The sequence below is a fragment of the Hirundo rustica genome, chromosome Z (assembly GCF_015227805.2).
Source record: "Hirundo rustica isolate bHirRus1 chromosome Z, bHirRus1.pri.v3, whole genome shotgun sequence".
Classification (NCBI taxonomy): domain Eukaryota; kingdom Metazoa; phylum Chordata; class Aves; order Passeriformes; family Hirundinidae; genus Hirundo; species Hirundo rustica.
In genome coordinates, this window is record NC_053488.1 from 38145150 (window position 1) to 38166994 (window position 21845).

Here is a 21845-nt window from a genome sequence, read left to right on the forward strand (position 1 = left end):
TAAGTACTTTGTGACAAAAAGTATCATTAATAAAAGATCTTTCCCCATAAGAACTACATAACTACAGAAAGCTTTTCTCCAGTGTAATTTTATTAGGGATTCCTGCCATCATATCAACATACAAAACAATCAGGATGTTGACATATAGAAATGTGAAATTCACTGTACAAAGATAAGGCTCAAGTTACAGGTATATTTTCCCCTTACACTCCATTAAATAAAACCATTTTTTAATTCTTCCCAGAGTTGTGTTTATAAATGTTAGACAAACCACAAAATAGATTTCAAGTACATAACATTTTACCATATAATCCAAGCACAGACAGAAATACACAATACTGTACCTATAGATGCTCCACAGTCCAAGTCAGTCATCTTTACTAGTAAAAAGCTGCTACTCTCTCAATGTGCCCACCCACATCCTTCTATGTATGACATGGTCCTGGCCTTTAATTTATAAGACTCTCGTGACTTTTAATTAAATTACTTTGATAGACCAGAGAATATCAGGAAGAAAAGGTGAAAATTTTAAAAGGCCAGGTCTGAATGTATGCACATGGTTAGTAAATGCAAGCACGTGTGCACACACACCTGCATTTAACTCAACAAAAAAATTCACTGCACTGCACAATTTTTGAGATTATATTCTCATGCAACTGAGCTATTTTCTGACAAGAATTAAATCAAACATTACAATATTTCCACTTCTGGAGTGCTGTAATTCACAGGGACAAGACTGTTATAGCCAACCTTTTTTTTTTTTTTTTTTTTTTTTTTTTTTTAAGTGATTATCAGACTTTCTAGGAGGTTGAATGGAAGCATGTGTTCACAGTCCAGCAGGATGTCTGCTCTCACAGCCTTCACCCCTGAAAACACCTTTTCTTTGTTTAGCAACAATACAAATGAATAATTTCCAGTTAAGACCAAGTGTTTACATTTGTTCACACTCCATTTCTATTAGGCTGAATGATTATTACCTTATGGGAAAGGATCATTTAGCTGCAAGTAGCACAGGAAGAAACAGACGTTAAATAACTAATCATTAATGACTCATCTGGGAAACAGATTAGCAAGGACAAACAAAGACAATAAAAAAGCACAGTTGATTAATTTAGTCTTTGTTGGAGGGGAGATGAATAGCAATCCAAAAGTTTTCAGCTGAGGAAAGGAACTCCTAAGCCCTGGAAAAGTTCTGTCTTTTGAAAACTGGAGATTAGAAGGGAAGGGAAAACCGTCTATGAAAATAGTAGTTTTAAAACTAGACACTTGCAAAGGCTTACTAGAGAAAACCAAGCAAAAGAGATTCCCTCATACTGAAACTAAAGGAATTTATTTAGTAGGAATTAGACATGTGGTTACAATCTGTTAAATGCATATCTAGTAAAACAGCCTCAAATATGTCTCCAATTCATAAATGTCTAAGCAGGAGAAGAAGTCTGACGCCAAAATTCAAGTTCCTTAATTTAAATATGAAACAAGGCTGCACTAAGATTGTGGGAGAGGAGGAATAAAAACTTTCTTGTCTTAAATACAACCTCAGTGGTATATTTGAAGGCCTTCAAATGTTTTCAGCATCGACAAGATTTTACGTAAGTATATTCTCTAAGCTATATTGGAATACCTTTAGATATACAAATCCATGTTACACAAAACAGCATTAGATCTTGTAAATGGGCTCATAATAACAAGGAATGAGGTTAAGTACATGGTGCTATATGTGAAAGGAAGCATATTAGTATCCACAGAAAATATGTTGTCTTAGAGATTAGTCATAAAGGGCATCAAGCATGAAGATGCATCTCTTAAAGTGTTTAAGCCGTTTAACTGCGAGCCAGTGGATTATTTTTATATCAACTGTACAGCCTAATGCTTTGCTTTTTAAAAGATGTATGAAAAATTTATTCCTTTTTCACCTCTTCATCTTCTTTATTGTTTTTAAAAGTAGCTCACTCACCTACTGATTTTTTTTCTTTTTTTTTCTTTTTTTTTTTTGCTTACTATTATTGTCTTCTGTTATGTACAGTAATCTACATTTAGACTGAAGACTCAGTCTTTCTCTAAACACACTTGGACTCTCTCTATCTTGTAAAGACTTTCTACAGAACTGATAAAGTGGAAGACAAGCTGACAGATAAGAGGAAGGATCATTTCAGTTCTGCTCACTTCCCCAAATTTTAGAACTGTGCCTTTCAGAAATTCTTTTGCATACGTGCTGTCATTTCCCCTCCTCCAGGTAGCCCCTACTGAACTTGAGTGAACTTTCTGTGTGTTTCCTAAACACAGTCCCTTTGTATAAAGCTACATTAAATTCATTCATTCTCCAGCCATAGTTTAAAAACAAATAATTGGTAAAACGGTAAAAACACCCTACATGCCCCTCTGCATTATTCTTACCAATGTGAATAACACCATAAGTTGTCTTTTACGAAAAATTTACCAAAATATCTTAAACACATAAAAATGTAAAAAAACAAAGGGGGGGGGGGGGGTTGGTGGAGGGAACCCAAAACAAAAAACCCACAAGAACAAAAACCCCAGCATAAACATTGCTTGTATAGGCATTGGTTAGAAGAGATTGTTGTACTAAGGAGTATATTCAAAAAGATTTTCTTTCAATATCAAGAGTTTTAGTGTCATGGATTGAAAGGTTAAGGACTATGAAACTAATTATGACCCTGTCTTATATAATGTAATGAATGAGCTGGAAGTCTGAAATGTAATTGTAAAATAAAACTTCTTTTTGGTTATTGAGAGGTGAGTGTATAAGCTGGTAACTAAAATGGCAATTTAGCCATATATAAAGGGAACTTATGAACTTGAAGAGTCTACAACAAAAACTGTATGAAGGCAGCTGCCAACAGATGGGCCCAGGGGTGCTATGGAAACCTGTCACTGAAATTTTGAATATAGCCCTTAGTTGTATCATATTCATGTAAAATTTAAAAGCTACCCAGCATATCACGGATGAAATTTATTTTGCAAGCCATCCACTGCCTAAGGGGGCAGTAATATTCAATATGAAACTGCTGAAACTCTGGCGTCTGGCGGATTTCGTGGAGGAAAGAGATTTGAAGGTCCGACTCCAAGAGAACAAGGAAAAGCGGGAAAACAAACAACAGTAGTCCAAGGCCTACAAGAAAAAGTCTGGAGAAACTCTTCACAAAAGCATTCACCTCTATATTGCCCATTAGAAAGTCATAGCTCCATCTCAGGGCTCTTCGAGCTTCTTTCAGTTCTTCCTCCTCTGCAATTAAAAATGCATTTTCATCTGCTTCAAATTCCTCAAATGAATCAGTATCATCTTTCTCATTCTCTGCTCTTGTACAGGTATCAAAAAGCATGTCGATCTCATCATCAACGGGTGTGGGCAGCAAACTGGCACTTGGATTGTATACCAACTCTGAGATGGTTAATGGTTCCTCTTTCATCTTCTCTTCCTGTTCAATGGTAAGGTCAACATCCTTCCCAGTATCCTTTACTGGAGAGCTTGAAGTCACTGGTACTGGAATCTCCTCTTCCTTTGGCAGTTGGACACCTGAAAAAATGAGATTAAAGCAATGATACAAAATTTCTTGCAGCCTGGTGGCAAAAGTTAGCCTTCCAGTAACACCTAATAGATGAATGAGAAGAAGATTCTGCAATAATTTTGCATATTAAAACCAGACTGTACACAATTATCAAAAACCGGAAAAGCTTTTTGGAGAGGACAGTATCTTTAAAATGCTGCAGTACATCAGATCTGCTTAAGAGGGACTAATGCAACTACCGTTGATAATAGTGTAGATCAAAGCAGAAGAGAGCAGCTTATTTTCTACTGGAAATCTGACTTCTGGTATAAATTAATACCTACTACATGTGTGAATTGGTCATCTTTGGTGTATAATAGTAATAAGAATAGCAACAACAAAAACTACTAACTCCCATTGCTTTGAGTTAAATGAGTGTGGTAAGGTAATAGCTAAGGTTGAGAATAGAGCATGACATTAAAAAGAGACAACAGATTGTCATGATAAATTCATGTTAACAGTAAAATGGGCAAAAGGAGAGGAAAGTTAACACATGATATGAGGATTAGATATAATTGGAACTGCATTCTAATAGCCTCACCCGTTAAAAAAGCTCCTTCTTGAGTATTTTTTTTTTCCTGCTCATCTACTTCTTTAGCTCTTTTCTCTCTCCTCTAAATTTCTCTCTCCCCTTTACAGTGGAGACTTTCTTATGACACTATTCTCTGCTCAAGCCCTTTTCTCTCAAAACTTAATCTCCTTTTTCCAGTCTATCTCTAACAGCAGTAAGTCTGCAAAGAAGTTGTTAGGAGTTAGGTTTGTTCCTTTTTGTCTTAAAGAATTTTTTCCTATAACGTACTAGGAAACAAAGTGCTGGTACTTAGAGGGTACTTGACTAACACAAAAGACGTGGCTGAGGGAGGGGGAAGATCACATAAATTTGGGGGAGGGAAAAGGACAGGGTTGGGGCAGATGAGTGGGCTCTCCCTGCTCTCAGCATCGGAGAAAATGGTCAGGCTGCTGCTTGCTGCAGAAGTCCACAGTCACCAGAAAGTCTGGTCCTGGGAATTCTACCATCATTCATCATCTGCTCATATGCCCAGGAATTCGGAGCCCCCTTCACCTGCCCTGCTGGAGCTGGGCCAGCCCTGCCCAGCCATCGCGGCTTCTTCAGCACTGCTCACTTTGCCGGGACACCCCCTGCCTGCCGGGACATTCTCCCTTGTGCCTGCTGGGGACTCTCTCCGTTCCATCTACCAGCCTGGGAGTTTTCCACCATTCCAGCTTGGTGCTCTCGGGGTCCCAAGAGATCAGACTGCCCCAGGCTTTGTGAAACAAAGCCCCTGGAGGTTCCTGGTTCTGTTTATTATTAATGCTGAAGCTGTAGTTGTTTGTTTGCCTTGTTATACAGACTAGTAAAGGACTGTTATTCCTTTCCCCATAGCTCTGACTGAAAAGCCTCTTTAAACTTCTAAATTATAATAACTTGGAGGGAAGGGATTGGAATTCCCCCTCCTAGAAAGGCCCCACCCCTCCCTACAGATACCTGTCTTTCAAACCAAGACAGAATTTTACAGCTGTGTACAGATACATCAATACCTCAGTTCCTGCTATTAGGTCGTCGCAGGAGCGGAAAGGAGGACTGTTGGGCACAGTTCTGCCTTACAAAGCAAAGTTAAGACACCTCCTTATGGAAATTTCCCTTTTCAAGTATTCAAAATGGCCCAGATAGATCTCTTCCCCTGTAATTTATTGTCTTTTCCTTGCTCTCTAGACCTCACTGGCCATGCCTCCAGGTGAGGTTTCACATTTTGGCCAAATAACCAAAAAAGACATTTTCTGCTTCCTTTCATTTCATCACTGAACATAGCAACTTGGGTTAGCATCTGATGTTTTTTTCTTCCTGAGCTGGCTTGTGATGCATTCTTGTAGAGACAGCATATTACCAGGTATGGAGAAAGAGCAGGTGAGTTCCTTTCAGCAGTAAATGTGCATAGCTGAAATGAAACCTTGTCCTCAATAATTATTAATTCAATAATTAGTTTGATTTTCATAAGTTTAATTTTACTTCCTATCTAATAATTTCTTGCCTCTACTACTCTGTCCTCTCTTATCACAGCCAATTTAGAAATTCATCACTTTTCAGCATGAAACTTGTTTTCTGCTGTAACTTTTTTGTCCCCACCAGTCTTACATTAAGAGATACATTTGTCACAGTTGTCAAGAGAAGGATACAAACCAACTGAACAGATTTTAAGGATCTTTTTCCTTAGCATCTTTCCCCTAAATAACAGAAGATAATGTTGGATCATCAAACCATACAGTTACTTAAGAGTACACCCACAATATATTAAGTCACAAAAGCCAAATTTGTTTAATGCTAAGACCCAGCATTAAGAATCAGCACATATCTTTAGATACACAAGTACTATCATTTGTTTCTCAAATACGCTTTTCAATTGTTCTTAATATGATTAAAATTTAAGTTGAGCCACTTACTTAGACATTTCAAAATAGTTGAAAGCACCCAATTTTACTTTCCCAAATTTGTGAACTCTGGCCATAGGCGTCTCTGTACCAGCTTAAGTGCAAGGTCAGTAATATATCTTCATTATATTTCTCATCACAGATGACAGCTGCAGCTACCACAAAGAACGGTCCCCCCAGTTTATGATTCTTGAGCCTCCTCTTCCTCCCCAGAGTAAATTCCAGCTTGCGTAAAATACATAGTGAACATGAACAACAGATATCATATTAAATGTCATTAAAATGGTATTTTTCTCAAGTAACTTGCAAAGTTCTAACTATAAGATTAACCTGTTGGTAGAAGACAGCAGAGGAACCTTTTGTTGGTAGAAGACAGCAGAGGAACCTTTTCATGTCCATGTTTTTGTTTCCTGAAGGGTTTGTATTGAAATTGTAATTGTTGCAGCTCTGAAGCACACATTAAATTTACATTCCTTTATTTAATTTCAACTGCTAAGAAGAATTTTCAACTCCTTTATTTGATATTTAAACTCATTAAATCAAAATAACTGCATTTTATATCAGGAAAATACTATCAATATTTGAATCAATCAATATTTGAAAGAATATTTAGAATGGGCATTAAATGCTGCTTCTCCAGCAAGCTCATTTAATATCTTAAAAAATTAAATATATAAAGTTGTTCTTTTTGTTCCTTCGTATTCTCTGTAGCACCTCAACTTTTTTTAAGTCAAAGACTTAAAGAGGAAAGAACAGGCTATTAACCAGGATCAACACAACTGATTCCAGCATAGTTCCAGGCAAGTTGCAATATATAGATAAGTACGTCAGGCCATTTGTATTTGATGTTTTCAAAAGACAGAACTGTAAAATCATTATGGAAAATATAACTTACAAAGCTTATGCAGGCCTGAGAATATCATATTGAAGTACCAAAATTCCACAGTACAATGAATATTCCAGAAACACAATTTTAAGAGAGAAGAAAGTTTTTCTGATTTTTTACTTTTCAGATAGCCATAGTTCTTTTACTCAAGAGAGCCAGTTATCTGAAGTAATAAAATCAATTAAAAAAAAAAAAATCCTCAAAATGTTCCAATAGAAAAATAGAATATAAATTTAAAGCAAGACAAACTCTTTGATTATTCTAGTACTCTACTGCAAATCCTTTGTTACTATTCATACATAATTATTTTGGTACTATCCTCATAAGGCTATAATTTTATATAATTTGCTGGCAAGATTTTGAAAAGTCTACTACCTCTCTAACAATAGTTAAAATTTATGTGGTGTTCACATTTAAAGGACTATGAGCTGAGAATTAAATTACATTTGAGAAGAATCTCTTCTTTCCATTCTTTGGTTTGTATTCTTACTGGCACTTTACATGCCATAAATTAGAAACTTCTAATACATATTACTGGAATATCAGGTAGATAAACTCAGGTAAATTTCTTATATTTTCACAGTGAAAGCTTGCTATATTTTTCTGGCAACTGAACAAATTTTACAAAGCCAGACACCTCATTATCCTAGGTGAAACTCAGTATTCCTCTTCCACCAAATACTGTGATTTCTTCAAACCAGGAACATGAACAGCTGGGTAAAACATCAGATTACTGTGGTCATCTGCTGCGAACACAAACGTGCAAGAGGTCTGACATAAAATTTGTCAGCTGCTAGTATTTCTACAGGGGCCAAAACCAGCAGCTGAGGATTAACAAAATGAAGGGCAGCTCTAGCTCCACAATTCTTAAGAAGCCACAGCTGCTGGAAGTACAGCACCCCAGAAAAATGTATCATCTGCTTATTAAAAAATTCAGTTCACACGTTTTCTGTTGGCCAGATATCCTGCACATGGCTTTTCTTACCAGAAACACAACTACACACCTGTAACAGCCTTTTATATTGGAGAAAGGAACAAGTATGAATATACCCTCATTTTAAAGAGAGAAATAGGAAAGTAGATATGGTCCAGCGAGAGCAGTGCTAGGAACATTTCATACATGCATGTAAACTAAAAATGCCAGCCAGGCTGCAATTACAAGAAATGCTTCCTGTCCTTTTCATCTTCCTCTAGAAATATCATGTATCCTTTGCTTATTTTCCACGTGGACGAAATTCGTTTGTACTATGAATAGCATGACCTTTCAGAGGGAAGGAGAAGGTGATTTTCTCACATGAGCAAAGGGCCTGAATGTCACAAAGAAAAGGCAGAAAAATGAGACAGACTCTAGAACTGCATTGAATTTAACTATTTCCCTACACAGGATCTGTATCAAGCAGGATTTGCATCACAGCCAGACCGCCTGCCTCAGAAACAGGTCACCAATTTGTACCATACCCACATCTCATGCCCATAAAGGACACCTGTTATAGCTTTGCAAGGAGAGTTAATCAATGACAATTTATAGTAACTCCTCTTTAGGCAGTGACCTGGCTTTCCTGCTGGCCGTTAGCGTTTGCTTTAGTCTAATGAGAACTTCTAGAAGGGAGCAAAGCCCTCTCCCAGTTGCCAGTTCATATGGATTGCATGTTGTGTGGCATTACAGCTCATCTCCTAGCTGTGTTGTGTCAGTGTTCAATGTCATGGCTAGTACAGCCACTGAAGGCCACTGCTCTGCTTTTCGCACCCCACAAAGGGCAGCTAAAGCACAAAGGCAGAGGCAGAGCAAAGTATACTGCATGACAGGCATTCTGGGATGCCTGTCTTTAATCACCCTTTGGCCTGGAAGAGTTGTTGATCCCCTTCCAGAAACAGGATTAAGCAGCAAGAGGACTGAGGGAAGCATCAGGGAGAGACAACTGAGTATCATGGGAGCAGGAATGAGAAGACAAGATTCATCTGTCAGCAGTACAGAAAAAGGACCCGATGATGAGACGGCAGTGACTCAGTGTCCAGCACCACATCAAGGACGGTGAGGCTGAAAAGAGCTGAGTACTGATGTGAAAGCTTAGCACCCGAGCAAAAGGGCAAGTCAGACATTTCAGCAGTCCCACTCAGCTTGGGTGACTCCTCCTGGCACAAGTCAGATTTGTTCTGAAAGGCTCTCAATGGGGTTCTCCTGAGGAGTTATGTCCCACATTAGGAGTGTTGCACAAGCTACCTCCTGTGCTTTGGTGCTGGTATACATGTTTCAGATGCTGATATACTTTTTTTTTTCTTTCTTCCTGCACGTGTGCTTCAAAAGGAATAGCATATTAAGAACAGTACTACAAAATCAAGGTGTTTAAGAATGAATGTTGTCCCAACATACAAATCTCTTGTGATTGGTATCATATTAAACCAGCAAGATGTCTTGCATCTGTTTGGAGCCAGTATTAACCTCCGAGATGTAAGAATACAAAACACATGTCAATAATAATGCTTTTTCAATTTTGCAACTATTTTTGCATCAAGAGAATTAGGTGCATTCTCATAGATTCTACTGTTTCCTTTGAGTGGTAAATTCAAAAAGCAAAGACAACCAGGAGCTGTTGCTACTCAGAAACGAATCACTTCAAGAAGCAGTTTCTCCTGTATCAACTGCACTCACTGCTTTCTAATTTTCAGATATCAAAAGAGGAACAACATTCTAATCTTTGCCAGAACATTGTCAGTTAATTCTTTGATTAAAAACTAATTTCCACAATGAAGATTCAATGCAAAGATTTAATGTAGGTTAGTAAAAACTGAAATAATTCAACCTATTGGTGCCCAAATATCAAAAGCAAACAGTACTACAGAAAGAATGGAAAAACAAATTTTAAAATGTCTTATGATACTAAGGAAATGCACATATTTACTGACAGAAGGCAATAGATCTTTGGCAAGGGCATTTCCTAAATAAACCACCACTTTTCTGTCCAAAGCAATACTGAATGTTTTTTGTTCCTTTGGTTACACTTCTCTTGTGTGTAGTAAAAAAAGGAAATAAATCAGACTCTGCCCAGGCTGCACCTTCCTCCACCAGCCTCAGTACTATTATTCAGTATATGAAATTATCCAGTATCTAGAAAAATAAACCAAAGAAAGCTACAATCTGGAAAACTATTTGAAGTAACAAGCTGAACTTTCTCAGCTAGTGCATTCAGCTCACATTCAAAATCTACTGCCTTCTAGTTTAACAGCTATTTAGTTCTGTCATAAATTACTACAGTTTCAAAGTATTTCCCCCCACCTCAGTCCCAGAAAAATACAAAGGCAAAATTCCAGTCCCTCATTTGTTTCCAATTAATAAATAAATCTTTTGTAAGATAATACAACAAATTTATGTTTTGTCTCATTCATTCTCCACTTGTAACTTTGTTCTTGTCAGTAATTTGTCCTTATTCCCTGCTATACATGTTCTTTACAGTCCAGTTCCTTTCCAAGAGACAACTATTAACATAAACAAGGCTAAGAGGGTTAAAAAGGGGGGTTGAGTAAAATAAATGTAAATTTACCAGCCCTTCTGGCTGTGATCTTGGAGCCATGCCGTAGTAAACGAATGCACACTTCCTTGTTGCAGTGGTTAACCATCCGCAAATGAATGCTTCTCTTGGTTTGGATTTTTACAAGACATTTCACCATTTTGACTATTAATTCCTCTTCTCAAAGTCTTGTAAAAGCTCTAGCCATATCAGCTTTGACCTTTTATTAAGTTCCCACTGAGTTTTAGGAGACTTAACAGAAGTCACTCTCAATGAATCAAATGACAAGCTTCTAACGTGGCCAACAAAAATATCCCAGCAGGGAACAGAACCAGAGGTTATTTTTAAATGTTTCCAAATGCCTCATAATGTACAATACAAACTTTCACAGCACCCATCTCAGTTAGCAGTTGCTAGCATAACAGCTGAACCACACACAGAGGCATAAAAATATCTAAGGCACCAAAACATAGTGCAGTAAAAAAGGAGGCCAGCATTCATAGTCCTATTATTTTTCTAAAAGGCCTTAATATATCACTAATGTCAGTTCCCCATCACTGCCTGGAAATTATTTGTGAAACACGTAGATACAATGGAAAAATCCTATGCTGTGCTTACAAACCTTAGTCACAAAGCAAACCAGTGAGACAAAAACACATTCAATTTCTAGCCTAGAATGAAAGCTGACTTGCCCTTGTGAAAACAAGAACAGAAAATTTCTAAGTCTGGAAAAAAAAAATCTCTCTTTACATATAAGCTCCAGTTCCCACTTGAGGACAATTGTTAGACAGACTCTTATCCACCAGAAAGAAATGCTGTTTCAGAAATCTGGAAACTTCCCTGTTCCTGTCCAGCAGAGATATAGAGGTTCCCAGAAAAAGCATAATGCACCTATGGTGGCTGTTGATATCTTTCCCCAGCTGGGAGCTGGAAGGCAACCGTATGCATAACATCATACTGTCCTAGTGGGACAGAAACTCTTTCCTGGTACACCAAAGCCACAGAGAAGAGATAAACTGGAAGGAGTGTACTGATGGGGATGTAGTCTCTCACTTCCCAGAATACTCATCTGTAATATATGACACGTTGAGCTAGTGAGGCTTCATTGTCTGATGTCCTTGTTCTCTTTGTACCAAAAAATCAGTGATGTGCATGCAAATGTGCGGGAAAGAGAAGAGTAGGAGAGGGAGTCCTGTAAATGTCTACTTTACACTTCTCTCATACAAGACATCTGCTTCAATGAAGCTTTTGGAAAACATCTTTACGGTGGCTCCCTTCTCCACAAAGACTGCATAGTACGAATATCCAGCAGAGTTCCTGTTTACTCCTTCCTCTGCCAGAGCAAAGATTTCTCTCTTCCTTTCCTTCTCTGCAAGCACTTTCTTGTCGGTGTGAGGGAAAGAGCAAGTACCCCTTCTCTGCAAGCACTTTCTTGTGAGTGTGAGGGAAAGATCAAGTACCCCTTCGCTTCCCTATCTCCATTTTTTCACCCCTTCAAAAGAGTCTATCTTCTTTTCTCATTTTTATTCTCATAAATGTTGTAGCAAAACAGGATCATTAAATTCTAACTAAAACTCTTCATTGTGTACATGGCTACAAAAACTGGAAAGCATAAACTCTTACAAAAATCTAACCATCAATGTGTCCAATACGTAAAGAAAGATCTAGACAAGGGCTCAAATGTCAGCCAGACAAAGCTATGAAAGATTTCCAACATTTGAAACATTTCCAAATGCCTCATAACATACATTTCAAACTTCCACAGTATTCAGCTCAGCTAGCAGTTGCTGAACCATAGAGAAGCATAAAAATATCTAAGACATCAAATCTTAGTGCAAGGGGAGAAAAGGCCAGTGTGTTCCTGCATACTGATGTTGAGAAGTAAAAGCTATAATTTGTTTCATGTGACCATGCTTATGCAAAAGAGAAATGACCGTGTTAATTTCAAATCACTCCTCATAGTTTTATCTACACATAACTAAGGGAGAAATCTTAAATCTTACAAGTGACTCAGAAACTCCCAGCCTATACTAACCCTCAGCAAGAGATAATATAAAAAAAAAAAAAAAAAAAAATTGAAATAGTTGTACCTACAAAAGCTCTGTATGCCTCTCCTCTGCAACCGAATCTTACACAGCTGGGTATCCTCACAGAGACAGACTATTAGACTGATGGCAGCAGGTGTGTTCTCATTCCTGTGCACAGAACCATTGAGGCTGGAAAGATCATCAAGTCTGTTAACCCAGCACTGCTGTGTTCACCATTAAACCATGTCCCCAGGCACCACACCCACAAACCTTTTGAATGCTTCCAAGAAGGTTGATTCAACTGTGTCCATGGACAGTTTTTGTTCCAATGTCTGACCAACCTTTTTGTATGGAAATTTTTCTTATATCTAAACTAAACCTTCTCAGGTGCAATGCGAGGCCACTTTCTCTTGCCTGTTATTTATTACCTGGGAGACAAGAGCAATCCCCACCTTGCTGCACACTCCTTTCAGGGAGTTGTGGAGAGTGATAAAGGTCATCCCAAGCCGCAAGACTAAACAAGCCCAGATCCCTCAAATATTCCTCACAGGACTTGTGCTCCGGACCCTTCACTCACACCAGTGCTCTTCTCTGGACATTCTCCTGCCGCTCATTGTATTTCCTGCAGGGAGGGTCCCAGAACTGAACACAGGATTTGTGGTGCAGCCTCAAGAACCAAGTACAGCTCAGTTCTTGCTCCATCTGTAGCTGAACACATTATATTTCTTGTAGTGCTGCTATACAGATTCAGTGGCTCCCTTCTTTTACCATCTGATTTTGGTGAGACAGGTTACTGCCTGTCCTGATCACCTGGCAACTGCTTTGCAGGTGCAGGCGGTAGTCCATTGTCTGTGGATTTTCTAGCACCAGATGCTATCACAGCTTGAGTAGATTTTTTTTTTTTTTTTTTTAAGGTAAAACCATACCTCTCTAGTCACAAGATATTATTGTAGTTTCGACAAAGTGTCGAAAGCTCCTTTTCGGTCACTTGATACTTCTGTGCTGAGATTTCATGCATGAATTATTGATCTGATAACACTGACTTTTGCCTTTGGAACAGCAAAAGTGAAAATATGTTTCACTGGGCTGAGACACAGAGATACCAAGGCTGTTTCATATCTGTAGCACACCAAAAGCAGTTTCCCAAGGCAGTTGTGTCAGTCTCAGGGGGGCTAGATGCTTCCCCTCTCCCCACCTCCTGCTCATGCCCTTACCCCAACACAAGACCTTGGCTGACCCTTTTGATGAGCCACTCAAAGGTCAAGTCAGGAAATAACAGGACACTTTGGTTTGGTTTTGGTTTTTTCTGTTTTAGTTTGGTTCACTGTTGTTATTTGGTTTGCTTTGAATGTATTTTATTTACTTTTTGTTGCTGTGTTTTTGGGTGTTTTTTTTTGTTTTGGTTTGGTTTTTTTGTTTTTTAACCCCTTCTCCCAGTTCATGCTGGTATGATTAGTGCTGGTGCAAGGGAGAAGTTCAGAATCCACAGAAGCGAATGTTGGGAACTGAGCCTGCCTCACTGTTGGAGAGCTGTGAGATCAGTTCAAGCTGCAATTTGATAATATAGCCAAGTTTTCTGCAGGAAAAGACTGTAAAAGTCTAAATACTGTTAACTTAGCAGCTGGTGATATTTAACAACATATAAAATATGTAGTTAAATACTACCAGCAAATATGTCTATTAGCTCATCATTGTAACAACAATCTGTCTGACTGAAAAATGTGTAATTTTCAAACTTACGTAACACAAACATTTAAAACAAGCATTGTATGGTGAGCATAAAACAATAAGTCACCAGTTTCCAAAAGTGGATTTCATTGCCTAGAGTTGTAAGTGTGGTTACAGGATGCAAGCAAGGATTGGTGGTTGCAAGGATTGGTGGTTACAAGGATGCGAGCAAGGATGGGTGCAGCAAGCTGTTGTTGTTCTGCAGTGGTGACAACTGCCCAGAGGAAACACAGCAGTGGTACTTGGCTGCTAGAAGGCAAATTCTCAGATGCATGTATTTCACAGCAGAGGTAAACTAGTAACTGTTAAACTAACAGCTGCCACTACTAATTATAGTAAGGTATGCACACAGACAATGTAATTCACCCTGTTCTTGCTACATTCAGTGTCCAAACTCCAAAGAATGAACAAAACATGTTTATACAACTCCTATAAAATAAAACTAGGACATACTCCCATAAAAAGGAAAATACTCACTCAGCTATTTTCTGTTTTGCATTGACCAAAAAAAAGCAACAGCAAAGATATTTCCCAACCTTTGAAACAATTACTTCACTTCATCTCAAGCAAGAACCAGTGTCAGATTTCCTTTGGTTGGCTTCATTTTTACTAGGACGAAGGTAATTACCCTAATTTAAGCTGGCAGTGATGTTCATGTCATTGTCTGCAGTGACCACATCTCAAAAAGGAAGTTGTTCAATATGATATTTAAAGTATCAAGAAATAAAGAAATATATGGAAAGCATTGCTCTACAGAATAAATACAAACTGATCTCCCAAAAACATCCTTTTTCATCAAGGAAGATAAATTAACAAGATCTTTCCTAGCTGATCTTCAACCAATGTCCTTTTTTCTGTCAAGGAAATTAGCAGACTAAAGCAAAAAGAAGGAAATATAAAAGTAAAGGGAATTGAGAAAAACAAAATATTCAGCAGTAAAATGCCAGTTTTCACTCCTGGGTCACTGCTGACACTATTCAGAAAAATGTGCCATCTTGAGATATTAATTTCCTAAGATCCTTTTGCCTGACAAGTTAAAAGCTTTTTTGAAACAGAAATCAAATAGCAGTAACTTTCCTCACAATGTATCTCGCATAAGGCTTATGCACAGTTTCTTGATATAGTGATAACTTCTGAGTATGACGTACAGATGTTTAATGATGTATTCCCAATGAGGATTATTAGATTTTTTTTCCATATCCCTGAGTCAATATCACACCTTTTTCCATATGCTTTGTAATAAATATTGGCAGGAATTGGTAAGTGACGCACCTTCATCTAAAAGAACTTCTTCTTCCTCACAAGGAGAAGGAAGGAGAGGCTGCAGAGGTTCCATGTTGATTATGAGTTGCTTGTTCAAGGAGGGAGAGCTGCGACTCTGGGTAATGCTGGTTCTAAAAGAGCAGAGAAAACAGGGTCAGTTTGCTTAGAGGAAATAACTGCTGCCCAACAGGTCTCATCTCAGAACCATTTTGCATAAATTACTAGGCCTGGAGCTGTTGTAAAAAGCTCTACACATTGAATGCTGCTTTCAGCTGTGATATGTTTCACCCTCCACAGATGTAAACATTTCAACATCTGAAGTGTGAGAGAGGTTTTGTGCTGATTTACTTCCTTTACACTGCCTGACTTCCTTTTGTCTTAGGCAGTGTGCTGCTCCTCTCCACAGTGCACAGCAAACATTAGCATTTGGATTCAAGGAAGGAGAAAGTTGTTCCACTGTCTCCAGAACTGGATAAAGGATTTTTTACAGTTTGAGTACTGAGGATCAAAGGCTAAAGCAGGAACAACTGCATCCCCCCTGTGGTTTACAGATACAGAGTGCTCTCACTCATGCCCACGCACCCCAGATGCCACCTCTCCACTATTCCTCCCTGCACTCAGGCTGGTTCTCTTTCTTGCCTTACTTCACTGTAAAAGGTTTTCCTGGTAGCAGGTGTTGAATATGCTCTGGAAAGTTTCAGGAATGTTGCTGATTTTCTTCAATCATGGTGCTTATTAGCCTAAAAATACATTACTAAGAATATAAAATGGCTTTTTTGAATATGTTATCTAGAATTTACATGATATAGACCTGAAGCAAGAGTCCTGCAGTAAATCTTAACTATTATACTATAAAATACTTTCTTTGACAAAAGCAAAGATGAAATAGAAGAGTATTCTACTTGACTTCAAATGATATATTGATACAGTACTGAAGTTTCACAAAATGCATTTCAATTGCACACAAAAGGCTCAACTTAAAGTTCCACATAAACAAACTGAACAAAGAACCTATTGCAAGTCAGAAGATGGAACTGCATATTGCTGAAAGTTTAGGTAAACTTGGGACATGAGTGTCCTACTCTTAACCTGCACTACCTGTCAGTAAATATTCTGTGGGAATAAACAAGCTTTCTTGCTCAATTGCACATGACCAAGAGATCTATATCCTCATTTGCATTCTCTGAACACTCTCTGATAACTATTTAGTTTAAATTTTCACTATCCACAGAAGGTATTCACTCAGATTATTATAATTATAGTCACTCCAACGCAATGGTAAATCCGTAGGCTTTTTATGCAATCCCTGAACATTTGTGCTTGTTGTAAAAAGCTCTCAAGCAACACCCAAAATACAATTTGTGCATGAGAACACCCATAGGCTTCTGCTCCATACTTATTTACAAATATGCCTCCTTCAGTAATGCCCTGGAAGCAAATATTAAATCATTCGTTTTGTGTCTGTCAGAAGAACTTGCCACTGCATTAATCTTGTATGACTACACTCTCCATCAGATTTTCAGTATGCAGTGCTTTAAGTGTAATATCCAAAGACAAAAATACTGAGAAGTAACCTCCTCTCAACTGCATGTTTCTTTCTTAATGCAGCCATGGTAAAACTGAATTGACTTTGAGGGTGAGGGCACTTTACATAAATATATAGATATATGTTTACCTTCAATCAAATACTTTTTTTCTGAACGTTGTCCTTCTGAAAAGCCATCATTTCCTATCCCCAAATCCTCTTTCACAGAGTAACTTTTTTTAAAACATGCCTCTTTTTTTGAGCTGAAAATTTTCTATACATTTTGCCTGCTTGTGCTTTTAGAAGGATCAGCTACCTCTGTCTCCCACTGCACAACCTGAGCTATAAAAGCACCTGAAATCATTATATTCCTGTTTTTCTAAGAAACTGAACTTTGAGCTTTCATAATATTATAAATGCAAGCTTTGTAACAAGGTTAATGATAAAATATATGTATCAATATTTATGGGTGTTAAATCTATACAATGTTGCTTTATAAGCTTATTTGCTCTCTGATCTGTTTCCTTATAATTTTATATAATTATAATTCCTTTATAATTTAACACTAAGTTTCAAATTATATGTTTGAAATACTTCTAAGTAAAGAAATCAAAGAAAAGCAAAATATAAAATAAAAAATAAATGTATGAAAATCTTTTCTTATCCTGGAAAAAAGAAACCTCTTGGAAAGGAGGAATAAGCTAATTTCCTAAAGCGAGCAACTATTCTCATCTCAAATACGTTTGTGTGCCCAAGTATTTTACACTGCCTCAATGATGCATCTATATTCCACCTTCTGTATTATCATTTAGCACATTCCACACCTTCACTTACCCCATTTTAAAATGCAATCTGGAAAAACATGTTTGAAAGTATGCCTGCATGACTTAACTATTAATTACGTAGTAGGGCTGGACAACATATTGTAAATATTTACTGCAAATATATTCCCATTTTTTAATAAAGACAATCCACTTTTATCTCAAATATAGACAGAATATCGGTATTCAACAAAAAATAAATAAAGCATATTCCCCTCAACCATGACATCTCAACAAAATAGGAATATGGCTGCAGAATGTCCAGGATGTTAAGTAAACTGTTTTTTAAAAAAGTTTCAAATAGTTTTCCCTGATGGCCTCTTTCTTTTCTGAAGCGCTTTAATCAGGTTCTTAGGAATTTCTACTGCCATTACAGTTACTGATAAGGACCTGAAAGCATTAGTTTACTTGCAAAATCTAGCAGCCTATTTCTTACAAGCCAAATTTTCCTTAAAAAAAGAGGATTCTCTAGTATTTTTTTTTCTTTACTGAATGAACTTCATGCTTTTTAATCTGACTGCATTATGGAAAAACTATGAAGTGTACTTTTAAAGGTATCCATAAACATATACAAACCAAGAACTATGAAAATCAAACAAAATCCAGAAATGAAATCAGAATGTACTTTTCTGTCAGGATCATATAATAACAGATTATGCCATAACACAAAAAATAATATAAGTTATTATTCTGACTGATTAGTTAAACTCAGCTTCAAAGCAGCACAGGTTATGTTCTCCTTTATAGGAGACATTTGTCAGAATTTTGTAGCATTGTGAGACATATATTTCCTCAGGCTTGCATGCATAATTGTGGAAGCTCAGAATGACAGCCATTGATTGCACCTGATAGTAAAGGAAGGATAATATTTCTGTAGAGAACAGTAATCTTCCCTAGTCCTTAAACTTTAATACTGTGTCAAGACATACCTGTGAACTTCAGGAGGTTCCCTCTGGATTTTAGAGCTTGCCTCCACAACCTCTTTGGCTACTTTTCCACTGCATTAAAAGATGAAATGAATATTTGAGTAAATACTAAGATACATGCCAGGAACTACATAAATGTGAACAATTAAGTTACATTAAACAAAATTTTAAAAGAAAGGGAAAAAAATTGCAATAAAGTGCATACATAATGTCCCAGAATAAAATTGTGCTGACTACTTGCCTACAAAGCTACCAAAGGAAAACAACCCTTTGTAGTAGAGCACCCAGTGTGGAACTGGACTGTCTCTTTATCTCGCACTTGGTTCAGAGCTGCCCAGCTGCAGGGGATATAAAATCTCTGCACTGGCCACACATCTCTGTTTTTACAGAAGCTGCACCAAAAGTGGAGCCACCTGCTGTGGAATTACTCTTGACAGAATTGTCCATGTGAAAAATCCTGGTTATTTTTTGAGTGACACTAGAAAAGACAATAGAAAGACTTTCAAATCTCAACAGCAGCTAGGCATGAACAGACCCTCCAGCAGGAAGAGCTCCGAATTTGCCATGAGTAATTACCAACATTTTATTAGTTCCTGAAATTATTTACCATGAATAAGAAAGAGCAAAGACCCACCTATATCGAAATCTACTGCCTTTAAAAAATATCTTGCTGCTGGACATTGTCTTGATCTGACTGGACTTTGCGTACCTTGAAGAAAAATAATAGAGGCTGTCACCTTTTCAAGGACATGATAAGCAAAAATGAACAAGCCAAACTACAAGTTTTATTATTTTTATACCATAAAATAATATTCAAAAAATGAGCTTCTCAACTTTTTTAAGGCCTTTATACAAGCTAGTCTATGAAGCACACATAAAATCATTCAGACAGCATAGAATGACTGAACATGGAACAAGTGATTGTCATGAAAACAAGAAAATTAAATGCAGATGCTTGCTGCCTCTCTATGAATTTTCATTTCTAGGATGCCATGGTATACCAAAAGCCTCTGGACATGTCTCCTAACCACCTTGTTTATGTGAAAATATAGCTATTTCTGCTTTTCCATTAGGAAAACAAAGAAATAATAAAGACAACAACTTGTCTCCCAAAGTAGGTACTTTTCCAATACTTCTATTCAGTCAACCTCTTATGAGGCTACATCATACCCTACTGCTTCTCTGTAACCACCAAGTACACCGCAACCTTTTAGCACAGTCTTTTATAACAAAGACCATGGAAGAATACCTCACACATGCCATTTCCCTGATGATCTCTTGAAAAATGGCAAATTGATTTTGTACTGAGTCTCTCATTCCCAGACCCTAGTAAACAACTTTCCATGATTAATATCTGCTTGAATAATTGCAACAGGGACCCCTGAACCTGCATCAAGACAGGACTAAAGCTCTGTTTTTCAAAACATGTCATGTGATCATGACCTTACCTTAAATTACAAGTCTCAAACTCCCCTAGCTAGAGGAGAGGACAAAATTTAATTAAGGCAAAGTGTCATTGCCATGATTTACACAATCTATGTCTGCTTTAATCTTATTAGGATATCTTGTTGGTATTATACAGAACTTAAAAAAAAAGGGGGGATTTTTGCTGCCAAGTAACTCTATTTCTCTGAAATGTGTGAAAACTACTGTCTTAAGGCTTTACTTATAGTTTTGGCTTCAATTTCATGTTTGAAGGATTATTGTTACTCTTCTGCACTCTGCATATTAAACATTACAATTATTCAATCTATTGTTCACATCCCTATCCATTGAGTAACATTAACAATCTTCATTTTATTAAAGTCCTCTTCAAAGACCCACCAAAACTGAAACAGTTGGGCAAAACTTTAAGCAATCATTGTTAGGTAATAATTCCACTCCATTACGTAATTTGAAAAGAAGGAAAATAGATGAGAGAAAGGGCATTGAACACATCAAGGTCAGAAAAGAATGAGGTGGGCGGGGGGAGATGATCAAGGTGCCGGAGCAGATTCTACCCTGAAGTCAATGGAGGAAACTGTAGGGAAGGAGGCTGTCCCACTGCAGCCAAATACAGAGCAGACCTCCTCACTGCAGCCCATGGAAGACCCTACAGCAGGCCAACGTGCTCTGAAGGATGCTGCAGCCCAGGGGGAGCTCACACATAAGCTGACTCCAGGCAGGCATTGTGGCCCATGGAGAGAAACACGAGATGCAGCAGGTATATCCTGAAGGACTGCAAGCCCATGGGAAGGACCCATGCTTGAGGAGTTCATGAAGGAGATTGGAGTAGAGGAAGATTGTAAGAAGGAAGGGGAAGCAGGAAGGAACGGCAATCCCCATTCCCCATTTCCCTGAGCTGCTCAGAGCAAGGAGGACCATAGAGAAGTCAGAAACAAAGGAGTAAAGTTGATCCTGTAATGAAACAGGGGAAGGGTGGTTTTAGTTTTGCCTCTTTTGACAATTTGAAATGGAGTGAAAAGGTTAAAAGAAAGTCAAGTCTGTTTTTCCTGTGACAGTAATTGGTAAGCAATCTTTCTGTCTTTATCCAAAGCTATAAGCTATTTTATCACACTTTTTCCTCTTTACCTGGTGAGCAGAGGGAGTCAAAGAGCAGGCATCTGGCATCTAGCCAGGATCAAATCCCCTGAACTATGTATTTGTGACCAATGGCTGTAATAGTAACTATTTGGGTTTTGGTCACAAACCCCAAATAGTTAATATTACAGCCATTTACCAGCAAGAGCAGAGAGGTGATATTCCTGTGAGTTTCTGTGAGACAATTTTTACATTGAGCTAATTTCTACTCAAATTAATTTCTCTTCTTTAGGTGGAAATCATCTCCTATTCCCTACTTATTTCTTGTACCATAAAATAAAACTGCTCTAACACCATGCAGTATGTTCCTACTTAAGTCTACTTCTAATAGAAAATGCTTCCGGATAAGCTTCAAATCAGTCTTTATTTTTAGACTATATGTAGGCTTGATATAGTCTCAAGAACAGTAGACATTGACATAGATAATTAACAAATGCATCGTGCCAGCTCCTACTTCCTGTTTCTTTTTTTATCCAATTGCAAATATCAGTTGGATAGATTATATACTATTGTATCACTGTTGAAACTAAAGACAGACACTGCTACGAGTTAAAACAGGTCATTAACATCCAGGTTAGAAGACACATTTG

The 21845-nt window shown here is 37.6% G+C and overlaps 1 protein-coding gene across 3 annotated transcripts in view; it reads right to left on the reverse strand.

Moving 5' to 3' along the window:
* Positions 1 to 775: 775 nt before the first annotated feature.
* Positions 776 to 21845, reverse strand: part of FRMD3 (FERM domain containing 3) — a 150179-nt gene continuing 129109 nt past the window's right edge. For all 3 annotated transcript variants that reach the window (XM_040090729.2, XM_040090730.2, XM_040090731.2), the window contains 4 exons: positions 19310 to 19384; positions 18679 to 18747; positions 15413 to 15534; positions 776 to 3535 (listed from right to left, as the gene is read on the reverse strand). In XM_040090729.2, coding sequence (XP_039946663.1) covers positions 2940 to 3535; positions 15413 to 15534; positions 18679 to 18747; positions 19310 to 19384 — 862 coding nt within the window. In that variant the 3' untranslated portion in view covers positions 776 to 2939. The remainder of the gene's footprint in view (positions 3536 to 15412; positions 15535 to 18678; positions 18748 to 19309; positions 19385 to 21845) is intronic.